Genomic DNA, 18,845 nt, shown 5'->3' on the forward strand with positions numbered 1-18,845 from the left:
CCAGCCATTCTGGAGAGCAATTTGGAACTGTGCTCAAAAAGTTATCAAACTGTGCATACCCTTTGATCCAGCAGTGTTTCTACTGGGCTTATATCCTAAAGAGATACTAAAGAAAGGAAAGGGACCTGTATGTGCCAAAATGTTTGTGGCAGCCCTGTTTGTAGTGGCTAGAAGCTGGAAAATGAAAGGATGCCCATCAATTGGAGAACGGTTGAGTAAATTGTGGTATATGAATGTTATGGAATATTATTGTTCTGTAAGGAATGACCAGCAGGATGAATACAGAGAGGACTGGCGAGACTTACATGAACTGATGCTAAGTGAAACGAGCAGAACCAGGAGATCATTATATACCTCAACAATGATACTGTTTGAGGATGTATTCTGATGAAAGTGGATCTCTTCTATAAAGAGAGCTAATTCAGTTTCAATTGATCAAGGATGGACAGAAGCAGCTACACTCAAAGAAAGAACACTAGGGAATGACTATAAACTGCTCAGGTTATTTATACCTTCTGAATCCAATTCTCTCTGTGCAAAAAGAGAACTGTTCGGTTCTGCACACATATATTGTATCTAGGATATACTGTAACCTATTTAACATATAAAGGACTGCTTGCCATCTGGGGGAGGGGGTAAAGGGAGGGAGGGGAAAAATCAGAACAAAAGTGAGTGCAAGGGATAATGCTGTAAAAAATTACCCTGGCATGGGTTCTGTCAATAAAAAGTTTAAAAAAAAAAAGAAGAAAATTTAATGTTATTTTAGTTAAATATATTTTAAAAGTCTAGTTTAATTATAATGGAAGTTATTTTCTATCTGTCAGGAAGAGTTACGGTTGCATTTCAAAAATATATCACGTATAATGGACTGTGTTGGATGTGACAAATGCAGGTTATGGGGGAAACTACAGGTATGTGTATCTTTGGTTTTTTTTTATTTTTAGAATTGTTTTTATTATACTGAATGCCTTCCACTAAGAAGTTCAGAGCTATTTATAAATTTTAAAAATTCTTTTCTAAGTAGAGCTTTGATATGAGTAAAAGAATATGATACATGTGAGGAATCTATACGGTGTTACATGTTTACATATAGGGAAATTTTTACTTGTTAAATACTTTCACTAAAATCCTACTCAGCTGCCTCATTGTGATACAAGTAGACTTAAAGGTCTCTGCCAGAGAATTAAGGCAAAATTTGGCAGCTTTTGGTAATGATGCTTTGATTAGGCTTTGATCATAGCTTTTTAGCTTTGTAACAGTGTGCAAATCCCTTAGCTTCTGAGTGACTTCTGCAACTCCACTGTGGTGTTGCAGGCAAGTTGCTGATGTACAATAGTAAAACATTTTACATGTCAGGAATTAATAGGTCTAGAACAAAAAATAATAATAATTGACATTTATCTAATGCTTTAAGGTTTTCAAAGTGCTTTACATGTATTATTTCATTTGAACCTCACTAAAAAATTGAGACTGAGAGAAATTATTCTATCATACATAAGGGACTTGCCTGGGGTCACACTAGCTATTCTGGGGAAGTGAGACTTAAACTCAAGGCTTTATTTGTAAAGTATGTAAAATGGCAATGCTATTACAAGGATGTTTCGAAGATCAAGTGATTTAGATGATATATGTCAAATGTTATGTTAATATTGAAGTACTATATAGATTTGGGTTATTTTTAGATACTAAATTGATGTTATCTAATTTTTTAGGGGGAAATATAAGATAGTAAGGTACTTAAAAAAAACAACCCAAATTTTGAAATAGGACTAAATGTAAAGGCAGATAATTCTCTCTTGAGAATTTCACTATTATTTGTTGCCAGGGAATTACCTTACAAAAGTGATTTTAAGGTTGTATATTGCAGCTAGTAAGTCTTCAATTATGTAATTCTTTATGCATCTTCTAGACTATCTTTCAGAAATGTTTTCTGTTTTAGGTTGAAAGTTTTATTGATTGTTTTGTGTGTGTATGTGTGTGTGTAAACAATATACTTATATACAAATAACATTTACATGCATGTAGGATGATTTTTTTTTTTATATTTAAATTATTTATATATGTTTATATTGAGCTTTTATCCATAAGGGCATAGGTAAACTCAAACTGTAGATAAATAAAAAGTGGAAAATGAAGTTTTTAAGTGTTTTGGCTTATTACTCATTGCTGGTCTGTACTTTTTAGTTTAAAATATGTGGACTGGTGAAATGCTTGCTTTTTGTAGAGGTTATCTTTATTGATTAAGTGAAAACTAATCCCACTAGGCACCAACTTGTTGAATATTATCATGGGAACTTGAAATTTAAAAAGTCTAAGCACATACTATTTGTATCCAAAATAAAATTAAAATATTTTTTCTCCTAGACTCAGGGTTTAGGAACTGCTTTGAAGATACTCTTTTCTGAAAAAGAAATTCAGAATCTTCCAGAGAATAGTCCATCTAAAGGTTTTCAACTCACTCGTCAAGAAATAGTCGCTCTTTTAAATGCATTTGGAAGGTAAGAATCATCTTCATAATGCAGATCTTGTTTATGCCACCTCTTAATTGAGTTTGAGCTGTAAAAGTGATAATTTCTAGTAAAATAATTTAAACTAAGCTATTTTTTTCTAGATCCAGTATCATATTGGTACCTAGATACATCCCAAAGATTAGAGTTTATTAGAGCAACTATTTGTCAGAATCTACCCTATAAAGCAGGACTATAAAAGAATATTTTTCTGCCTCACATGATCTCTACTTCCTAATCAATTTATTTCATGTTTTCAATAAATTCATACTGAGATGGAAAGTAAATAGTGAATAGAAGTACAGTTGCATGTTTAATGTAGAATATGGGCTATTTGGCATATACTTTAAAGTCCATATAAAAATAAATTGAAACTTTTTTCACTTCAAATTCCATTATATTTTGTCAGATAATCTTTGAGCCCTACTCTTAAAGCTTTATAGAGATCATTTAAAGATTTTCAAACATTACTAATGTTTATTTCATCAGTCCAATGACTTTCCTTTCATCTGTTCTACTTGATCTATTTTCCAGTTTTTTTTTTTTTAATTAAAATTTCTTTCTTTGCCATAAACCAGGGTTGGGAAACCATTTCCTGGGATACTAATGCACAGGGTAGATGGGGGGAGAAAGAGAATCATGTATTGCATAAATAAAAAATACTTTTTTTTCCCTTTTAGAAAAAAATCTATCCATACCATACTTTTTCCAATTTTAAGATAAGAACAAGAAACTCAAATCTCTATTCAGTGAATAAAATGGTAAAATAAACTTCTTGAGAATAGGAACTATTCTACTTTGTGTTTTTGTATCCCTAGCATTTAGCAGCATCCCTAGCAGTTGGTAAGTGATCAGTAAGTGCTTATTTTGTCTACAGTCTGTTAATGGAGATAAGTGGGGAGAAATGAAGACAAAAAATACACAGAAAGATAAGAGCAGAAGATTCAAAGAGATACCTAATAATTAAAGGCTAGGATAAATTACCAAGCCAAGTTTTTTTTTTTTTAATAAGGACAAAGTTTGTTTAAAATAACATCAAGGAAAGCTTTAATCAGTAGAATTTAGAAGACAAATCAGGAGCAAAAGATAGTAGGTAGAATTCTTACTAAGAAAGAGTGCCACAAACCATCACCAAAAAGCTAGAAAGAGTTGGCTGTGGAAAGTACAAATTTAAGCATGTATATTTTAGATGTGAAAACTAGCTCTGCTTTGTATAATTACCTGTTGTTTCCTTTTACTACTTTATTACTATTACTCTGGACCCCTCAACTTGCCAGACACTAAGGATGTAAGGCAGCAATATCCACATGCAGTCTTTCCTGACCAGTCAGAGATATACATGAGCCTACATTCCTGTTCCCCCAGTCTCCCAATAGCTCATGGTCCATTCATCTAAATGCCCTGAATCCTTCTTCACGAAGAGATACCCCATAATCCAAATGCCTGTTGTCTGTTCCATAAACACAGAGACTCACCACATATGGAGAGATCTGCCAAATACAGTATGTGTGTAGAGGCCTTCCACTGACATGTACCACACAACCATATCACAGCATTATAGTTAGAGTTGGCCTTTTAGCTAGAGCCTTAGAGTCCATTGTAGTTTTTGCTTAGAGACATTTTCATTTCATTTAATAAATGAGAAAATGCATTTGGAGAGTTTAAATAACTTAACCCATTGTCAGGGTAGGTGTTTGAGGCTGGATTTGAATCCTGCTCTTTTTGGTTTATTCTCTGCCCGGACTGCTTCCAATATTCATTTTTAAAGATCATCCTGCCTGGGCCCCCATTCCCACAAATACACATAGGTAATTATCATAGACAAAAAATATAGGTCAAGAAACATGGGAAAAGGTTCCTTCATTTGGAGAGGAAGATATTGACAATGTGGTATTTTGGACACAGATGTTGGGTGGACAGGATAGACTGAGGAAGATGTTCCCAGTGTACTCCAAATTTTTTCTATTATTAAATACCCTTTATGTATAAGGAATTGTGTTGGGCTCCATGGATACTTACTGAGGCAATAAAACATCGAAACGTATGTATTTTGAGGAGGAAAAGAGATTTCTTTTAAAATTCTTTGTGAACTTGCAATGTGAAGAGTTTTATTTTTCTAAACAAGACTGTTTAAAGTACATGATACCATTGTAAAATTATATATGTGTATATGTATATACATATATATACAACTAATTAAAATTTCAATGCATCAAACTTTTACTGACACACATTCTTTTTTCTTACAGACTCTCTACAAGTGTAATAGAGTTGCAGAATTTTAAAGTTTTATTGAAACACAATAGATAATAAAGACTTTTACACACTTGTTAAAGGTATCCATAAAATGATTGTGTAAAGACTTTTGATCTTGGACATTCAGCAAAATGAGACTGATCTTCCTGCCCTTCAAGAATTTGAACCCTTGAAGGAAACATTCAGACACCAACTTGAATATTTATAATCCTTAAAATAGGAAATTATCAATTAGAGCTATTTATGAATGAAGTATATAGTTTTGGAACATGTAAATTATATTGATTCTGTGTTTAATTTCATGTATTTTTTTCATCTATTGAATGTTTCTAGTGTGCTTTCTTTTATTTAGAGTTTGTTTTTCTCATTTTGTTGTCCCACTTTCCCAAGCAATTGTCTAACCTTAAATTATGTAGCCATCTAATAGCATTGTTATAATCCCCTATGATGGGAGAGAGAGAACTAGGGAACAGTATCAGATTTAGTAAAGAAAAATGCTTTCTTACTTTTATACTTGTACTTAACTTTGTGTTAACTCATTTGTTTCTTTGGCAGGAGAAATGCCCCCAAATGGGGAGTGCTTTAAATGTGTAATTCAAGGAATTTCTTAAGTGTGTTCAAGATCCTCTTTCTATTTGCTTTTTCTCTTCATTGATACTAAGGGAATTTCTTTTATTAGAGTTGGACAGATGTTTTCTTTCTGATTCCCAGCCATCTGTTTGTCTGTTTAGTTGGTCCAAGGATTTTCTTATTCCTAGAACCTAAATATTATTTTTTTAAAATTTGCCCAACTTGTACCAAGACACAGATGTATGCATTTCCCTTTCGCTAAAGAAAAATAAGAGATGTGCATATGCTCTATTAGAGTACTAAATAAGCATCTAGCAGGTAACTTCTTGAAGCAGGTTCTGTTGTAGATTTATGAGATTGTTTTCAAATGTTACAGGCCAAAAATTTGTTTTAAATAGAAAAAGAAAAACCATTTTAAAGAACTTTATTTTTTAAAAAAAATTATCTATGCAATCCCCTAGTTACTATCAGCCTAACTTTCTTAGATAGATTATATAAACATGCTAATAAGAATATATAAATTCACTGTATATATGTGATACTTTGTGTGGTCTACTTGGACATTATGCCACCACACCACTCAGAAGTAATAAACCTTCATTTTTAAAATCCAGAATTAAAGTACACTTGGCCAGGATTAGTATTTGATAATTTTTAAAACTGTGGTAGTTGTAATGTTGGTGTTCAATATGGAAGTTTGTATATGTGTGGTAGTAATGCGGGTAAGTCCTAAAGTTTTTGTGTATCAGACCTTCAATTTTTTACCAAGTAAATAACAAGTGCCCTTAAGCCCATACTTAGCCTGCCAAAGTCTGAAATGTGTTTAATAATGATATAGTGGAACCAGTTGTTTAAATCAAATTTTGCTCTACCATTGGACCCTTTATACATGAGGGGTGAAATTGTATACTAGTTTCTTTTCCAAACTCAATTTCTAATTTTTATAAAATCACTTTACAATTGACAGTGGTATTTAATTTTATTATTAAATAGATTTGATTGCAGCCTTTTCTTTTAGTACTAAAAGTATTGTATATGGAAAGAAAACTTAAGGCAAGCTTCTTTGAAAACTGAATACATTAATTTTGTTGGTTTAAGTATGGTCAAATAATCAATATCAGTTCTCTGTAAGCTCCTGCTTAAAGCCTAATTTAACCTGATAATAATATTGCATTTTTATTGTGTTAGCACAGTAATCTTTAGGATAATTTTCCTTTCAGGAATGTTATTTCAGAATCTCTTACAGACAAAAACTTTTAATCTACTTGGTGGGGGGAGGGGTGAATTCTTGCTTATTATGGACAATTACCCTTAATTCCTGTGGTTTGTTTTAGTGTTTTAAAAAGAGACAGGTATATGTTAGAATTCTTGAAAATGAAAAGGTTTATACCTTTCTAGTTGTAGAAAATTGTTTTCTAAATTTAAACTATTACTCATTAGCAGAAGAATATATGAAGCATAGGAGTTTGTCATTAGAAAATTATGGGGTGATAGTGTTCACTTCACCATGTGTAATTTTAGGAGACTATTACTGGCATTTGCTACCTGTGAAAATCTTTATTCTGTGGACCTAATGGTATAGTTTTTTTTTTTTCAACTCACATGCTAGGCAATTTTCCATTGCCTTTTATTGCCTAGTTCTGTGAGATATTGACATCATTATTGATTATTTTCTAAACCATTTTCAAAGTCTTATGCTTGCCTAAGTTCAGTTTTTTATTTTATTTCATAACTTAATAAAAAATACTGCCCTGATGGTGTAACTGACAGAAATGATTGTACCAGTTGATAAAATAATAAAAATGTGAAAGGAAGGGAAATCATAGGCCTCTTCCCTTGACTTTAGTTTGTTACTTTTTTGAGTGGTGTCTTATGTGAACATTACTGTAAATTTGAGAATCCTCAACCGTTTTTTGAGTTGAATTAAATAAAATAGTAATAGACCTTAAAACAGTTTAGAAACTTGATAAATCAAAACATTTTATTTTGGCATTTAGCATTGTGATTTTATCCAATAGTCATGTATGATTACTGGGCATATGTGAAATATTGTGCCATTTTTAAACTTCAGATATAATTTTGAGTATGAAAAATTCTTTGTTAAATTTCATCAGCAACACTTTAGTCTATGTGAAAATTTAAGGGATTCACAATAAATCTTGTTGCTAAAGTACCTAAATTTGCACCACTTATGTCTATGATAAATCACAAAACTTGTAAAATTCTGCCCTGAGTATACTCCTTTGGTTTTGAACATGATACTGGTATTATTTGCTGTTGTTTCCACTTGATTCTGTAAAATCTGAATTAAAGTAAATGTTTCTGCAGTGTCTCTTGTGTTTAAAAGACTAGTTTCCTTTTTTTTTTTTAGATGAATATTTGTTTTCCCCCCCCAGTGGCTTTCAGAAAATGTATGCTATTACATTAGCATCAGGTTTTAAATTAGTGTAATAAAAATTTTGAGGGAGAAATTTAAAATTAATCCCTCCCAACAACATTCTAACCCTCTGCAACACAAACAAAATTATCATAGAGCACAGAGTATTAAATTATCACATAAAAGACACTCAATTATTTTTAAATCTTTTGAGTTGTTAAAAAGGCATAATGATAAGCATAAAACTACCATGTTTCAGAAATATGAACCATCTAGTCTAGAATTCTTTCAACAAAATCAAATGTTTTGTGGAAGGGTAGGATTAGTCTGTCAAAAACTCAGATGTTTTGTACATTAGCTTCTTTTACCACTTTCTACTTCTCTACTTGTTTGATTCTGGCTAATAAGAAAAAAACTTACTGCTATTCCTTATGAGAGTTTTCATTGGTTTTTTAAGAGAAACAATCAAAAAACATTAAGTTCTTAGGATGTACAAAACACCGTGAATACAAAGAGAAAAGCAGAGAATATCTGTTTTCAAGGAGTTTCCACTTTAATGGGAGAAAGAACATATATAGGTTTTACCTGCAAGTCAGAAGTAAATGTTCTGTGATTTTTAGGATCTGGCAGCAAAGTAAATTCATTAAATTTTATCAATAAAGACATTTCTTTCTAATATTGTTCTTATTGATAGATCCAAGGACTTGTGGGAGTAAGAACCTTCTTTTCTAGCTTTTTAAGTAGCTGTGATATTAAGAGAATTACAGTATTGTCAAAATACAGTCTAATCTTCATATATGAATTACATCTTTAATATTCATATTTCCTCTTATTAGAATATAGTTTACCATGAATTAGATACTTTTTTTAGTACTCATAATTTACCACCTTTTGAGGTAGCAAATTTTGCAGATTTATGTTCCAAAGGAAAATAATACAGGTTCTTGGCCCAAAGTTGTCTCATGTGAACTCTTAAGAGGTAAGTCTTAGGGCAAGGGCGACCCATAGAAGTTAAGGTTTGGATTCTAGATAGTAGAACTTTGGATATCATCAGGACTCAGACGGGCATGTGAGAAGTAGAGGTTATAAGATCAGGTAAATAGCAAGAGATGAGCAGTGTGACATCAAGGGTTCTGCTAGCTGGAGAGGATAAATTCTGGGCTTATCTACTCAATATTAGTCTATAGAGTTTTCAAATAAAGTAGGTAAATAAGTAGATTCAAATGGAAAAATCTGGCTTGGAGTATGCATAGAAGGGAACAGATTGGCCCAAGAATACTATATCTGCTTAGCATGGTTAGCATTAGAAGATTAAGTACCATCTAAATCCATAAAAAAGCTTCAGTGAAACTAAAAAAAAAAAAAGAACTTGGACACAAGTGCTGATAATAGGTTCAACAAATTATGGAGTGAGTACTTCATTTTGTACTGCTAGGTTAATGAAGATTCCTGGTCCTGGGCAATGTTCAGTAATAGCAGAAAATCATAAACAGTTAAGCTGGAACCTTCTCATTTTACAGACCTAGGGAAACAGTACTTTGACTAGTGTTAGAAGCAATAGGTGGGCAGCTAGTGTCCTAAGCCTAAATGGCAGGAAGAATCATCTTCAGATGCTTTCTAGTCTAGCTACATGACCCCAGGCAAGTCACTGAACCCTGTTTACCTCCATTTCCTTATCTGTCAATGAGTTGGCAATACCCTAGTATCTTTGCTAAGAAAACCCCAAATGAAATCAGAGTCTGATGGGATTCTGAACAGCAGAATAAGGAGCACAATTCAGCTCTAAATCCAGGTCATCTAAATTCCAAAGCATGTGTTCTTCTCTGATACCAGAAAAGAAGACGCTACCAAGTCGACTTATAAAAATTCATAAAAGTCGTCTTAAATAGATGATGAAACACATCCTGCTTCATGGTAAAGAGGCAAAGGATTATTTGACTGTTTTGGACTTTTGTATTTTTTTTTAAATAGAAAGGATGCTGGGTCTGGGGCTAGAGGATTCAATTCCATTTCTCAGGCCCCTTGGAAGGCCACAACCTAGCTGGGCCCGTTTTCTTGTCTTTAAAATGAGTTGGACTAAATGGACTCTAACCTTCCTTCCAAGTCTAAATCCCTGATCTGTTAAATCTTTTTTTGAGGCTATGTTCCTAACAGGCTCCCTCCTTGTGTCTGGAACTAGGATTATTGCAAAGATCAGGCAGAAATGGATCTCAAAATGAAGACAAAATTTTAAAATTCACGGAGAGGGAAGAAACTGATTTTGTTTAGTGTGTAAGTTTATCAGTCTTTGTTTTATGGATATTTTTAGATATATAAACATTTAAATACTTGCTATATGCCAACTACTCTGCAGTCCCTGCTTTAAAAATAAAAACAACCTTACATTCTTTAGAGGAAACTATATAAATATGTGCAAATATAAAATACATATTAAATTGTTTTAGAATGAAAGCACAAACAACTGAGGGGATCAGGAAAGACTTCAGGTAGAAGGTAGAACATGAGTTCTTAATGAAAAAGTAAAGAAGTTTATGAGATAGGAAAGGTGAAGGGATCAGTACTTTGCTTGATCTATAATCTCATAAATATGGATACTACCATACCTCATATAAGTGCATCATATTCTTTTTCAAGTTTCATTTTTCCAGACCAAAGAAACAAAACTGATTTGTACTTACATGAGCCCCACTGTCCCAAACAGTATAAATGAAATGTTGTCTTCATTGTATTATTTTTTCTAACTCCATATTATTTTTCAGTTATGATGTAGAAACAAACACTGGAAGAATGTAATGCAAATATATTTGTTTCTCAGGTTGTATCTCTTGCAGAATTTGTATTTTCTTGTGGTTTAGCAAGAAAGAACAATATGTACAGGGCTTTTATCAAGTATCTTTTATTGGCATTCTTGATATAACTTCAAATACATAGACCCTTATAAATTTAAAATAAATTTGACCTTATTGTCAGAAATTAGATTGTATTTCCTGCAGCACTCCTTTGTGATAACTCTTAGGGGAATGCTTGGGTTTTTTTTAAACCTTTATAATGGGTAACTTTTAATATTTGACATTTGCAATTTCTGGAAACTTAATTTAAATGTAAGATGAAGTTTTTTGAATTGATCCTATTCTCATAAATAACTGATCAAAGAAGTTAATTTTGATAGCCATCATAGATATTAAATATATCCCAACTCCAATAAATCAGTCAACAATCATTTAGTAAGCACATAAAATGTGCCAGGTATTGTGCTAAGTACTAGGTAATTAGCAATACCTAAATTCATTCATGCAAATATAACATGTGTCCATGCTGTCTGTTATGGCATATGGCCTGTGTTAAACACTGATTTCATGTGTCTATTTCTAAACTGACCCATTTAAATGGGCTGTCTATAAAATGCCATAGTAAAAATTTGCCACACTGGTACAACAAATTCTTATGAGGTTAATTACAAAAAGAAAGCTGTTATGTCTGTATAAATATTTTTTAATGGTTAAGTGAATTATGTTCTATGTGCTAATATAAAACCAGCATTTGTCAGTATATCCTTTTGGTATTGTATTAGGTTTGGATATGTGTTGGCTCAGAACTTTTATTAAAATATCCACTGCCTTTACTTTTTAATTTTTTGAGTTTGTTTTATATTGCTTTAACACAAAGAAAACAAATATAGCTTGTAAGAATATTTTAGAGCCAGTGGTAATTATTCTTTTTATTTCCTTAGTATTTTTAAGGACTTCGCAGACTAAGCAGCTTCATCATTATAGTTAATAGTCAAAAATAAATTAAGAAGCTAAATGAAACCTTCATTTTCTCTCCCATCCCTCTATCTTTCAAAAATGTATGCACACTTATTTACTAGCAGAGAAAGAATGCATTTTAGTACATTCAAGTACAAATTCCACGTTAAGACATTTCATATGCAAGTATGCATTTACAAGACTTGGGTTTTGTCATTGTTTTGACATTACTACAAAAACAAAAGACACAAAGTATATTAAGTAGACACTAAGCGCATCCATATCCCCTTCTTCCCCAATTCATCTTCATGTAATATTAGCAGCTTTAATATAAAGGTAAATTATGGCTTGCGATGGTGACATAACCAGCATTTTAGATTTCTCTGCCTAAAAATCATAAAAGTATAAGCAATGTTCCTAACTTATAGCATAAGACTGTGATCATTACTTGATTTTAATAATATAATGGGATGATTTTTCATATTAAAATATTTTAAATCTATTTACTCTGGAGCAAAGGATACCATACCAAGGATACCTTGATCAGAACAGGTGGCCTGCTGATAAGTGTGATAAGTGATAGTCCATGAACTTCATGGTATCCTATGATACCAGCAGAATGTGAGGAAGGTCCGGCATAATGAGTGGACCCTCTCTGACAGACTTATGGAAGGCCATGAACAGGAGTTTTACAGAATGGGCAGGCATGAATGAGTTGCAATCTGTATCAGTCACAGCAGTGAGATCACAGATCCAATTTGACTTAATATATTTAGTTGTCCTAATGACAAGAAAGTATTCTACAGAGCCTATGAAAACTCAATTAAAAGGAGCCCTTTTCAAACCCCAAGGGGTGAGAGCTGGTAGAGACTTTTAGTTTATATTTGCCAGTTACTCCTCCCCATCCTTCATCTTACAGAAGAAACAAAGAAGTCCAGAGATCTTTTTACTGGAAGTTTTCAGCTATGGAGAATCTGTAACTGGCTTCAAAGACAAAGAAACAGTGACAGGTCAGTCTTAAGGCTATTTGGAAAATTAAGATTGTGATCTCTTATCATCTGAAATAATTTTTAAAATAGAGGTAATCAGTGGAGGTTTCCTTATCAGTTTAGAATCTCTAAGTCAGTCATAACTATATTGCAATAGATAAGGTAAAGAAATCCAAGTTGTATGAGAAATCCCCATCATGACATAGTTTGACCCCTTTGCCTCAGTTAAATGGAAACCTTACTTTACATAGCATCAAGAGAGGTTTAAATTATCTGGGTTACTAAGCAGGGGAGAATAAAATTATAAACCATAGATCATCGAGCAGTTTTGTATTACAGGTGGGATTTACCCAACAAAAGTTAAGATTTCTTTCCATTTTGCTCATTTTATTGCCCGAAACTTGAGATATGCTAAGTAAGAATGAGACATCTTTTTATATGACATCTGAATTTTCTCTGGCTCTTAGCTCTGTAGAAAACCTGCCCATTTAATCTTTTGGCAAGATATGTGCCTGACAGTCTAACATTCTCTAGGGATGTTTTTTTGGCAATGAAAAAAACCATGAAAGGAGTGTGTAACATTAGCAGCATCTTCCAAATGAAGCTGGTTTTGCTGCATATTTTTCTATCTAGGAGATACGTAATTCTCTAGAAGGTGTACCTTGCTATGAGGCATGTGTGTCACATTGTACCATATATAACTCTACTTACCTTTTAGACAATCGTGTTTCATTATGTTGTTGCAAAATCAATCCAAATAAATTAATATTTTCCAATTGATCTAAGATGGAATAAAAGCTATTTGGAGAACCAATGTAAATTGGACCTTGGTGTCAGCTCCAGTAATAGGGATGTTGTAAATTCTATTTAAGAAATGTATAGCATCTAATTGAATTTTTAAAAAGCATTAGCTATGTGGAAGAGTTTTCAGAGGCTCAAGTACTGAATTTATTGATGTTAGATTCTAAATTGGATGAAAATTTTATAAAAACTCTTATTACAGAGTAGAAAGTTACAGATTCTAACTAAGTTAGCATATCCAATGTCAGTTTGAACTTGTTCTCATTTAATGTGTGCACATTTTGCCTTATTAAAGGCCAAAAAAAAAAAAAAAATGGAGCAGCTAAATGGTACAGTGAATAGAACACTAGCCCTTGAATCAGGAATTCAAATCCAGCCTCAGATACTTAATACCTACTAGCTTAATCCCAATTGCCTTGCCAAAAAAACAAAAACAAAATAACAAAAAATTTTAGGGGAAAATTTAAGTCCCCCTAATTAAAAAGAAAATCTGAATCTTCCTTGAAGAACCACCTATCATGATTTAAAAACACTTGGAAAAAGCCATTTGTCCAGAAGTCTTCCAACAAACCATCCAATTGCAACTTTGAGAATGGAAACTATTTAGACATTGTTAATCAAGTTCTGAAGTTCTCCTGTAAAGCACTGAATAGGGTTTGTATATCTAATAAGGATATCTATTTTCAAATATCTTTTTAATTAAATTCAATTATTTTAATAATCTAAGAAACGCATCTATAACAAGCCATACAGGACACATTAAACTATATGTTGTATATTTTTAAAGTGAATTATACATAAAAATATCTGTGCAAACTAAAAAATACATTGCATCAACAAATTTTTGGGAGAGAACCTTAATATACTTTAGCATTATCACTTAAGTTATATAAAATATGTCTTCTGTAAAAGTACAAATAAAAAAAAATTAAATTATGCCTAGGGAAATAGCCAGGCTCATTTCTTTAGTACTAACTAAAATAAAGTTTTATCCATCTAAATTATTGCTTAGTCCCACTGAAGCCATCAGAAACCTGTAGCAAGTAAAGTTAAATCCTATTTCTCATGTGACAGTGCCCTAAACATCCAGCTGTCCCCAAGTTTGTTTTTCTGAAACTTTTCACCATGGAGTAAAATGCTATAATACTGTTAACAGAGGCTATCCGTTGCTGGATTTGTCAGGATCCAATGTAGAATCTTGTTGCAGTGATCCTATTTGTGCCATGAAGCTATTAGTTTGTTGTCCCCAGTCATAATAATCTGGAGCAAAGCTGAAAAAGAAAAAGAATACTTTTCCAACATTTCTTTTACATTTCTCATATCAATTTGTAGGCAGCTACTTTGGAGTGGACCATTTTTTAAAAAGCCTACACATCTCAATGCTCCCTTTACCCATCCCCTTCTTCCCACTCTCCTTCCCCAGGCACAAACCAAAATGTTGTTTACATGAAGGTTTTGCCAGAGTACAAGAATAAGCCCATTTATTTTCTCTCAGTACAATATCTGAGTATCTCATAGTCAGATCTATTTTTAGTCAATCACTTCTACTGATTATACAGTCATAGGGTTATAAAATTTAGAGTTGAAAGGGGTTCTTTCAAATCAATCCCTTTATTTTACAAATGAGAAAAACAGGTTCAGAGAGTTAAGTGACTGAAGGTTTAAATGAGGCAAAATTACGTGAAATTTCAAGAAATCTGCCTTCTTTCCATGTGTGTGTGTGTGTGTGTGTGTGTGTTTGTAGGGCCAAGTCTATCTTCAGAAAAAGAGATTCTTTTATTTTTTTCCTATTCTGGCCCTAGTGACATAGTTATAAGAATAATATTAATAGCTAACATTTACATAACATTTTAAAATAGCACACATTTATTAGTGTCAGGCATTTTGCTAAATGCTTTATAATTGTTACATAATTATATTGGAAGTAGTAATATTCTATCCATTTTACAGATGAGGGAACTGAGGCAGACAGTTTAAGTGCCTTGATCAAGGTCATGAAAGTGTTTAAGGCCAAATTTGAATTTAGGTCTTTTTTGACTTCAGATTGAGTTTTCTATCTACTATGTCACTTACCTGCCTCAGGATATCCTTTAGCTACATCACAGATTAGTTTTTTGGTGAGATAACCAAATAATCTAATTACTATATAGAATGTAGTTTCTATGAGAAAATGTGTTTAAAATCCCAACTGACCAATTTAAGAACATTTAAAAAAGTTTGTTCGTAAACTGGAGACTATATCTATACTCTTGTACAAATGTGAAAGTGAAAGAAACTATATGTGTATATAACTGATTCATGGGTAGTCATACAGATTGAGAGTAGATTTATAGCTGAAAGGGACCCCAGAGACCAATAGATACTTAAGTATTATGATTTGAGGGACCTTACTTGCCCCTGGATATCTTTTCATCTGGTCAGAAATTCTCAACATTACTTTTTATTAGTTTTTGCATTCTTAATGATTTAACAAGGGATAGATGAACTAGGACAATGTTCTACTGATTGATACTGGACATCAATAAAAAATCCTTTGCATATTTCACAATTCTGTTTAGGGCTAGCCTTAGTCTACTGGACCAGCATATTATTTCAACCAAGAGACATCATCAACCTGAACCCCTACTACCATCCCCATACCTTTAAGATTAAGTTTCAATTATGGTGTGTAATAATGAAAAGTTTTAACACTTTGTCCCTGCTATTGGTAATTAATCTGATAAATTATTCATAATTAATCCCACTAATTATTCATAATTAATTCCCATCTGAAATATCTAACAAAAAGATTTCTCTAAGAAATGATGTCCTGGTGACTTTATTTTTTCTATGTGTCAATCTTTTCTTCTCCATGGACATTTTGGGATGACTGTGCAATAATCCAAGTCCTCATACCTAGATATTCATTTCATGTACCTCATCTACCTGGTCCTCAGAGATTGTACAAACTAATTTTCCAGTTTGGGACTCTCCTATTGTTGCACTCTTTTTGAGAGAAGGACCTTTTTTTCCTCATTCACTCCTTGCCTAGATTCTCCTCCTCTTACCTTCCCTGAAGCCCTTGAGGGGCGATGTTCCATGCGAGGTCATCATCACTGTCATATCTTCGAGGGTTGTCAAAGAAATAGGATCTAGGGCTAAATCCATGGCTTGGGACCATTACAGGATTTGTCTGGAAAAACAATTAGATAATGAAACATTTCTCTACTCTCTGCAATGTCAATGGATAATAGGTACAAAAAAATGTATGAGTTGCCAAAAAATGGCTGACATCTACTTGTTGAATTTACCTGTTTCTCTAAAACAAAGGAAGATTCCCATGATGGGGGGATGGAAGAACAAAATTAGTAATTGCTATGCTTTTTAAATTATCAATTAAAAAAAATAATATCAATAGAGATTTTAGGTTTCCTTCTTGTCTGGTTGCAGGCTGCTAATACATGCAATTTCCCAATTAACCTATCTTCTGCTATATATAAAATTTGAGTGCTGTTAATCCTCTCCAACACTTAAGATATATGTAGGTTGTTTTTTCCACAAAAAAAGAATCTTATGAATCTGACTGAGGGGTTTCTGCAATTAGGTTATTCAAATGGATCCTTAAGAGGGTCAAAACAAACTGGAACAAATTCGCTGGTACAGGAGAAATTGGAGGTTGATAGATCCCTTATATTTCAGAGTTTTGAGCAGCAGGAAGGCTAAAGGAGGCAAACTGTTAGTGAGACTCCAGGACCAATGGATTGCCAGGATGTCTAGGGAAGGGTAAATTGGCCTGAGTTGGAAAAATGAACAAGTTAAATATTCTATGCCAGTCAGCACTGGGATGAAACCTGTGAATGGTCACTGTACTTCCAACTCAATGAGACCCAATTGAGAAATTTCCTCTGCTATGCTACCCTAGGGTGCTGCTCAATAAACAAGGAGAATGAGACAAACTGGAAATCACTCTTTCCCATATAGAGTCTAAGGAAGTTGGACTCTGTTCCTCTCCTGAGCAAATTTCACATTAGCAGGCTATATATATATATATAAATTTCTTCTATTTTTAGGAATTTAATTTTTGTGCTCTAAAGCCTCCTGATCCCAGGGGATATTACTGCCCTAGACCTAGGGCATTATTCAGTAGCTTTACTCAAGGAAATCTTATACCCCTGCCCATGCTCCGCCAAGCAAGACCAATTGCTGAGATGGAATGCCATGATTCATTCTTGGGGCTGTGTCAACATGACTTCTTAAATGCAGCATAAACAAAAGAAAATCCAAGACATCTAATAATATTCCTTCTCCACTTGTGCCCTTCCCTGTGAATAAATTAGGTGCTGATGTCCGTTCAGGCCAGCAGGGGACGATTTTGCTGTAACAAATGCATTAAGAAACTGGCAATACATTTAGTAATAAATGTGATGAACACAGCTACTGAAGCAAACACTGGATGAAATATGATTAAAATGGCCAACAATTTTTCTTGAGCAACAAAATTTGGGGGCAAAGATTAAACTGTAAATACATATATTTTGTTGCTGTGTAAATGAAGCAATTTGATTCAAATCAACCAGTACTGAATAAATGACTTGGAACTAAAGTATACCTAAATATAGCATTTGTGTCTGAATCTTAGCCCTTATATAGATAGCACTTTGAGGTTTGCAAATTGCTTTACATACATTATTTCATTTGCTATTCAACAAACAGATCACTGTGTTAGGAATTAGGAGGAGATATAAAAGTTTAGTAAAACACAGTCCCTGGGAAGACATCCACAAAGACAGGTGTAATACAAAATATTGCATCATCAATCATTAGAAAAGTTGACAGAAATAAAGTGCTATTTGAGATCCAAGAAGGAAGGCTATTATTTACATATATATCATGTTTCTTCCTAATCACTCAATAATCACTACTAAGTTCTGAGCACTATGCTGTGTTAGGGATACAAAGAAAGACAAAAACTAGGTACACACACACACATATGTAATATGGAGAGAGAAAAGGTAATATGAGAGGTGAAGGCACTAGATTATAAATTATTTGAGGGGAAGGTCTGTGTCTCTTATATTTTCCAAAATACCAAGTACATTGTTCTGTATGCAAAAACCAGAAATAGCTCACACAGCAAAATCATATTACAAAATGCTTTCTTTATAACTACCATATGAGGTAGGTTAGTGAAAAAGTGGAAGAAATATTGTACCTATTTTGTAGGTAGAGATTCAGAAAGATATCAATTTAAATCCAAATTTTCTAACCCCAAGTTCAATGTCTTTTCCATCATACCATAGTGATCCAGAACATTTACTAAGTAAATGTTAATATCATGGCCCTTTGGCTTTTCCAACTAGCAGCTTTCTTGCCTTTTCTTCTTAACTTTTTCAGTGAAATTATACAGGGAAGAGAAAGGAGGGTAAAACTGAAGAAAACCTTGGTGTTAATATAGATTTCCATCCAATTTGGTTCAGAGAAGAGTTACTCTCTTGGCTGAAATGACAACTTTTAATTACTTGTGGATATCACAGTTATCTGGAATTGCCCTGTCTTCTCTACTTTCTGATAGATGACAATTAATTATACCTTATAACTGTGTCAAAATATTGGTGGCTTA

At 33.0% G+C, this 18,845-nt stretch overlaps 2 protein-coding genes across 2 annotated transcripts in view; one reads left to right on the top strand and one right to left on the bottom strand.

Annotated features, from left to right (window-relative positions):
- Positions 1-7,665, top strand: part of ERO1B (endoplasmic reticulum oxidoreductase 1 beta) — a 59,370-nt gene extending 51,705 nt beyond the window's left edge. Inside the window, exons 13-15 of the mRNA XM_051993552.1 lie at positions 825-911; positions 2,365-2,498; positions 4,757-7,665. Of these exons, the coding sequence (XP_051849512.1) occupies positions 825-911; positions 2,365-2,498; positions 4,757-4,817 (282 nt within the window). The 3' untranslated portion in view covers positions 4,818-7,665. The remainder of the gene's footprint in view (positions 1-824; positions 912-2,364; positions 2,499-4,756) is intronic.
- A 942-nt stretch (positions 7,666-8,607) lies between these two features.
- The window catches only part of GPR137B (G protein-coupled receptor 137B), a 93,398-nt gene continuing 83,160 nt past the window's right edge, over positions 8,608-18,845 (bottom strand). Inside the window, exons 6-7 of the mRNA XM_051993554.1 lie at positions 16,294-16,418; positions 8,608-14,517 (exon numbers count right to left, since the gene is read on the bottom strand). Of these exons, the coding sequence (XP_051849514.1) occupies positions 14,406-14,517; positions 16,294-16,418 (237 nt within the window). The 3' untranslated portion in view covers positions 8,608-14,405. The remainder of the gene's footprint in view (positions 14,518-16,293; positions 16,419-18,845) is intronic.

The sequence above is a fragment of the Antechinus flavipes genome, chromosome 4 (assembly GCF_016432865.1).
Source record: "Antechinus flavipes isolate AdamAnt ecotype Samford, QLD, Australia chromosome 4, AdamAnt_v2, whole genome shotgun sequence".
Lineage (NCBI taxonomy): Eukaryota > Metazoa > Chordata > Mammalia > Dasyuromorphia > Dasyuridae > Antechinus > Antechinus flavipes.